General features: G+C 33.9%; 1 protein-coding gene across 3 annotated transcripts in view; it reads right to left on the bottom strand.

Moving 5' to 3' along the window:
• The window catches only part of LOC106872010 (aldehyde dehydrogenase, dimeric NADP-preferring), a 53133-nt gene that overhangs the window by 30843 nt on the left and 14738 nt on the right, over positions 1-7552 (bottom strand). For all 3 annotated transcript variants that reach the window (XM_052966561.1, XM_014918823.2, XM_014918822.2), the window contains 2 exons: positions 4943-5086; positions 3929-4024 (listed from right to left, as the gene is read on the bottom strand). In XM_052966561.1, coding sequence (XP_052822521.1) covers positions 3929-4024; positions 4943-5005 — 159 coding nt within the window. In that variant the 5' untranslated portion in view covers positions 5006-5086. The remainder of the gene's footprint in view (positions 1-3928; positions 4025-4942; positions 5087-7552) is intronic.

The following is a 7552-nucleotide window of genomic DNA, read 5'->3' as shown; positions in this document are numbered from 1 at the left end:
GGAAATTTTGACCTCAAAGATGCACCTCATTCTGGCCGTCCAGTTGAGTTCGATGAAGAGCGATTAAACCAACTTTTGCATGAAAATTCTTGTCAAACAACAAGGGAACTGGCAGAGAAAATTGAATGCTCCCACACTGCTATAGAGAAGCATCTTTACTTGGTGGGAAAGGTTCAGAAGTATGGAGCATGCTTTAAGCAACAACAAAAATCAACGAGCCACAATCTCCACTGGTTTGCTTGCTCATCACTGCTCAACTCATGGACACAAGCAACGATTTCTTTACCAAATCATTACTGGTGACGAAAAATGGTGCCTGTACATCAATATGAAGCAGCATAAGGAATGGCTTAGCCCCAGTAAACAAGCGATACCGCGTGTGAAACAAGATCTTCATCTGCGTAAAATGATGTTGTGAGTATAGTGGGACTGGAAAAGAATTATCCATTACGAATTGCTTGAATGGAACCAAACGGTCAATGCGGAACTCTATGTTGAACAGATGGAATGACTTAAACGGTTATTCAAGAGAAAAGACCTAATCGGCAGCATGGAGTTCTTCTGCTGCATGACAATGCTTGCCCTCATATCGCCAATATGACCAAGGAAGCCATTCAAACACATGGCTGGGAAGTATTGCCAAACCCACTATACTCTCCAGATTTGGCACCAATGGATTTCCAACTCTTTCGATCTCTTTCAAATGCTATGTGCAGAGTTTCGTTCAATACTGATGCAGAATTGAGAGCTGGGTTGGATCAATTTTTTGAGTCAAAATTGGGTGATTTCTACCAATGAGGTATTGAAAATCTTGTTGAACCTTGGGAAGAAGTTGTAAACAACAAGGGTGAATACATTATTGATTAATTAGTTGTTATTTTTTATTAAACCTTTTAAAATATTTTAATTTAAAAAGATGGCAGGAACTTAGTTGCCAACCTAATATGTGTGTGTGTGTATGTGGTTGTGAACTGAATTATTCAACCACATACCCATACCTATACCTATACTGGAAATTACAGTGGCTCTACACTGTATGACCATTTCCTTTAAGTCTTATCAGTTTATATATTTTTGTAGTTCTGGTTATCTATCTGACTTTGTGAGTACCCAATATTGAACAGTGAAGCATACAAATAAGTGTTCCTGTTTATACCACATTTACCAATCATCTCCAAGTTCTACTAGACAATATTCTTTACTGGTTTTCAAAGAAAGAGTTGTAGACGTTCTTGACATAGCCATATTTTGTATTTTATAGGAAAAATACTCTGCAAATTAACATACTAGAGAAAAATACATAGAAAATTATGTATTGTTGTGCCAATAACATATAAAGAAATTGATTCAAATCTTGCTTTAAATTATGTTCTCAAGATGAGGAAATCTTTGAGAGAACTATTAAGAAATCTCTGTTCACTCTAAACTTTAAATATCAGTTGCGGTCATAATTTTATTCAACTTTAGAAAACGTAATTTTAAAAAAGGATAACAATGTTTATTATTTAACATTGTTAATATTTTGTTAATTAGTTATGTAATGCAAAGGTAAAGTCTTAAAGACTTTTTAAATAAACTACTTCATCTTTTCTCATAATTACTACAACTACCCATAAACCAAATAACCATATTTAATTTGTTTGCTAAACTTAAGTCCAAACAATAATTAGTTCTGTAAATTAGTTTTCTCAGACTGCATATTGATTTAATTAGTTTCAGTCGTGTTGCTGTTATTTGAGTTGTTTCAAAACAGGTCATAGTGATGCAATCAAAGCAATTTATGCCCATGCAAAAAACACTGTAATTAGGTATTTTTACTGGAAAATTGTCTCCAAGGCCAGTCCATCGAGCACTCAGTACAGTCCAGTTACACCAAAGACAACAGACAGTAGGCTTGTAGCCAAACAATCAACTTTTGATGAAAAAATTCAAGGTTAATAACCAGTCTACAGTCTGTGACTATCTTGTCAAATGACAGAGCAATCGATTGAATATTGTATTTATTTCATACAAACCAAATAAATTGTCTGACGTTTTATAACGAGAAGCAGCCATCACTTGGTATTATATGATGAGTTATGATGGTGATGCTTTGCTCATTAGTATTATTAGCAATACCAAGAAAAATAATGCAAAAGAAATAAGGTGAGAAAGAAGAAAAAATTTGCTAGGTTGATTTTAACTAAAACGTTGAGATTTTTAGTTAATTTGTAAAACTTAAAGTTTTGAACCAAAGTTAGAAAAAAAGGAATCAATAAAATATTTTCTGAAATTTAAATGGTTTCAGAAAATAAAACTCTTCAAATGCAGTAGGCAATAGATATTTCTTTGATAGATGCAAACTATCTGATTTTCTAATTCACCAGAAGATGTTGAAAGGTGTTTATTTTTTATGTAACATTAATGATAGTTTATATTTCTCAGATCACTAGAAAATTTGAGCCCAGCCCTGCTAGTTCATAAAACTCTTACCAGCCATAACAGTACCTTTATGATGACTTATTGGAACCTAATTACAGTTGCCTGAGTTGCACAGCAAAAGATAAGTATCTCACCTGTAACACAGAATAACGAATAAAAGGATATGAATTATTAACTCTTCACCCGGGAGGTAATTAAACTTATTGACCCCACAAAATTTATATTTATAGCTTATGTCTACGAGATTATAGCTGTTGGAAACTACTTAAACAATTTTTAAATGTCAATATATAAAACACACTATATAGACGTTAATTTGCTAGAAAAAACATCAAAACATCTAAATATTCAAGATGAAAAATATTACTTGTTGGATTTGATTATTGAGTTCAATACCTGTTGGAGATATATTTGACTGTCATCTCTTCAGGATCAACTTTTACAGAATGATAGATCTTTTCTGTATAAAACTGGAGATTTTCTGACTTTTAGGTAATTTTTCTGGAATTAAGAATTCCATTTTGCCTAATTAGTATTTCCTAAAAATCTATTCTTCAAGATAAATCAAAACAAATTTTTATTTGCTTGCTACTCATATCTGTGTTCTATATTAACTATTATACATGAGTTGGTTATTTCAACTAAGCTCTATTTAAGATCATCATCATCATCATCATCATCGTTTAACGTCCGCTTTCCATGCTAGCATGGGTTGGACGATTTGACTGAGGACTGGTGAAACCGGATGGCAACACCAGGCTCCAGTCTGATTTGGCAGAGTTTCTACAGCTGGATGCCCTTCCTAACGCCAACCACTCAGAGAGTGTAGTGGGTGCTTTTACGTGTCACCCGCACGAAAACGGCCATGCTCGAAATGGTGTCTTTTATGTGCCACCCGCACAAGCCAGTCCAGGGGCACTGGCAACGATCTCGCTCGAAAATCCTACAGGAGCCAGTCAGGCGGTACTGGCAACGGCCACGCTCAAAATGGTCGTTAGATTAAAAAAGAATGTGGGGTGGGCAGAGATCAAGACAAGGTTAAATCAATGTTATCAAAAAGTAGAATGGACAAATTCAATATAGCCAATGTCCAGTCTTGTATCCAACTACCAACTCCTGCAGCCTTAGAAAATAAAAATGTAGGTGAGTGTACCATAAGAAAAAAAGCTTAGCACTCATATCATAGACGGTTCTTCATTTAACTAGAGCTCTTGCAGACTTCTATTGTTGTGAATACTTTCTTCTTTACACTACATCAAAGGCTATGGTATCAAAATATGGGGAGGCTCCAAGTCAATTTAAATTGCTTATGCTACACATACATCAGCTTTCCTTTGCATGTGCATTTTATGTATACTTGTGTAGCCTTTAGTGGCTGCAATCAAAAACAGAAGGGAAGTGTGGTAGTAGGGAAAGTTATCTAATTTTAGATAATATTCACCATATATTCGAAATTTTACTTCATGTAAAGTAAAAATAAATGAAAATGAAAATAAATATGGTTTACTTTTTCTGGTTCCATCCATTCTTTGAGACTGATTATAGCATCTAGTGCTTCCTTTCTGGCAAAAATCACTTCAAAAAACATTGCCTCATTTTTCGGCTGTACCACCAATGGTATAATGAAAATAAACAAAAAAATAATTTTTTTAATAAGAGAATATAACAATAAAAAAAATAAAGAAGTAAAAATAGCTCATCAGTGAAAACTAATAAAGCATTAATTTTCAGATTATAAATTTGCAATCCAGCACATGCCAGCATGGAATAAAGTGATGTAAAATGATATGTTGATTTTGAAATTAAAATTTGTTCAATATTTATAACTGCACTACACTTTCATTGACTCGATCTCTGATCATCTTAGGAATTTTTTGTTTTTAGTGGAGTTCATAGTTTTTTCTTTAATTTCTTATATAGGAATAAGGGCAATATTCATAATCCTTTCCAGGGCCTCCAAGCCTGGTGGAGGAGAGAAAGAGAGAGAGGAAAGTATCCTTAAACCAGAAGCCTGAGCCAAATGCTTGCAACTAACTGGACTCCACTAAAAGTATTCAAGGATCATATAGTACTGCTAAATTGGTTAAATTTATCTCTCATGTAGGTTATAACAGGATTTGAGCTCAGAATGCAAGGAGACAGAATAAATACTATTCTAAAAATTGTCAGTTCACTGCCCTAGACTGGTACTTCATATATCAAACCCTGAAGGATGAAAAGTAAAGTTGGCATTGGCAAAGTTTGAACTCAGAAAGCAGAGAGCTGGAATAAATGCCACTGACACTCCAATATCTCTGCCAACTTTAACCATGCATCATTATTTCTAAGCTACCGGTAATAACATCTGTATCAACTAAGCCACTAAATCTAAACTTTTGGCCACTAAATCTAAAGATGATATAACAAAAAATTATATTCTTATTAACATTCTATCTCTGACTTTCATTTTAAACATTGACAAAAAATATTAATGCAAGTGTTATAGATATGGGTAATTTTTGAAAATTTCAGTAATACTTACCCTATGTAAATCTTTCACAAGAGCATCTTCAATTTCTTGTTGACATTCAGTCAACATTTTCATAATTTTTGACAGCTGGTGAAGTCTCCATTCCACTGGAAGTGTACAACCAGTAGAAAAAGTCTGCCGCAGCTCTTTGACAATCTAGAAAACAAACAATTTAAATAAGATTTCTTTGAAATTTTACTTCAAAATGAGAAAATATGTAAACAAAAGTTAAGAGAAAGCTAGAAATAGGTGACTCTTGATTGCTTATCTTCTAGTTAAGACACAATTACATTAAAATATTATCTTCCCAGCATTCATCCTTTTCTTTTCTACTTTGAGAAGTAAAACTTTGATTTCATCCTTAAGCTAAATAACAAGATTTTAGATACTTAATAAAAAAAATAGATTAAATCATAACTGAATATTGAGTGATTATTGAAGATTACTTGAGTGTTCTCCGTTTAATTCTTTGTTTTTTTAAATATTTTCTGACTAATTTTCAATGTTTCAATGATTTTCAACTTATTCTGATTGATTTTAGCTTCTCAATGTCTATCACTCTTTTTAAGCTTTTGTCTTCTTTTAAGCATGCACATACGATACTAAATTATATTTCATTTTTTATCAAGAATCCTTTATTGTAAAGTATGATTTTGTAATACAACATTTTGAGAATAAACTAAATTTTGTTTATTTGTTTGTCTGTCCCTCCTTCCTTCCTTCCTTCCTTCCTTCTTTCTTTCCTTCCAACCTTCTATTTTACTGTCTCTACATACTGAATTTAATGATTCATTAAGCCCAAGGAATCATGAGGATAGCCATGAGTAATAAACTTTGAACAATAACATGACTGGACATGGATCAATGAGAGTAACTCTATGTGTTTGCTGAACCTGCTAGAAATTGCAGGCAAATCTCTCTAACACAACATCCTTCTATCTTATAACAGTACAAAAGGACACATTGATTAATGCTGTCTTTGGTACACTATTTCAGAAGAAAAGGTGCTCTGTCATAGTTAGGACTATTTCCACTTCAATCAGTCACAGAGAAAATTCAATCCATCTCAGTACTAAAAACTAACAAAATGCAGGTTGAGAAAGTCTTTAAATGGTTGAATGACCTTATAAAATTAACAGCCAAACCAAGATCAATGACTTCTCTTTATGTTACTTCCATTAAATAATGTTCTCATAAATACACTATAACTTAAGAAAGAAAAAAGAAAGCAAGAGTTATGTATCTTTCCAGCAACTGCACAAATGGTGGGACAATATTTTACATACAAATTCTTGGTCAGTAGTCTGCTTTCCAAATTCTAAATCCAGTTTAGTAAAAACAGTTTATCAATTCACTAATGAACTTAGAAGAATATATCCTATTAAGTTTTACTTATAAATATTTTTGTGTAGTATAAAGTAGAAAGTAGACCCCCTTTGATCATGAATGACCATGGAATTGCACCTAGAAAGTTCCTCTCTGAGGCACAAGTCTGAGCAAGGATGTTCATAGAAGACCAGCAGTTGGTTATACACACCAGCTTCTCCTCTCCACACCACCACTATTATCCAAGGGAAAGGCAAAGGCCAATACAGCTTGGCACCAGTGATGTCGCAACTCATTTCTACAGCTGAATGAACAGGAGCAACATGAAATGAAGTATTTTGCTCAAGAACACAATACACAGCCTGATCCGGCAACAGAAAAAGTCAACTTGTCCTCAGCAAGACCAAAGACTCCGCTTTACATTATCTCCATTTACCAACCACTTTACAGAGTAAACAGGATGCATTTTATTGTGGTGCCAACATTGGAGAGATTGTCTTGTCCTTACCAAGACAAAAAAGTCATTCTATCCTACATTGTTTCCATTTGTTCATCAGTATCAGAAAGGGTGTCTCCCTCATTCTGTGAGAGTAAAAGGGATCTCCTTTCCTGTAGTGTCACCATTCATTCCTTTTTCCCCTATGCAATTGAATGGCAAGTAAGCCATAACAAGATGATGAGAGAAGAAAAACTAACAGAATAGAACTAGGGTTTTAGGAGTGAATGTGTTGTAGAAGAGAGAGTGATAAAGAAGTGAGAACTAATTGCCTCTGACACATAACATGAAGACTAATCTTTTGACAATGAATTCTGCCAAGAGTTAAGTGACATTTCATACTGTGAACATTTTTTTTTCTAAGGTAGCATGTATTGGAGCACAGAGCTGTGAATTTTGCTGAATTAATGGAGCAAATACTTCCAAGGTGATGATATTCAGCTGTCATTGGTTCAGTCAATTGTTTAACAAATGTTGATACCATGAAGACATACAGCCAATCACAGAAGCTTTAGCAAGATCCTTAAGTGTTTCAATCACTTGCAATGCTGAGTTCAAAATCTTTCAAGGAGAAAAGTAACTGGAATGTTATAATATTCATTGTTTGTTTTCAAATATATTAGCAGCATGGTTCCGGGTTCAGTCCCACTGCATGGCACCTTGGGCAAGTGTCTTTTACTATAGCCTCAGGCCGACCAAAGCCTTGTGAGTGGATTTGGTAGACGGAAACTGAAAGAAGCCTGTCATATATATGTATATACATATATGTATGTGTGTGTATGTGTTTGTGTGTCTGTGTT

This window comes from Octopus bimaculoides, chromosome 3, assembly GCF_001194135.2.
Source record: "Octopus bimaculoides isolate UCB-OBI-ISO-001 chromosome 3, ASM119413v2, whole genome shotgun sequence".
In the NCBI taxonomy this organism is placed as follows: Eukaryota; Metazoa; Mollusca; class Cephalopoda; order Octopoda; family Octopodidae; genus Octopus; species Octopus bimaculoides.
The sequence above is the reverse complement of the archived record's forward strand: the minus strand, read 5'-3'. Positions and strand labels throughout refer to the sequence as shown.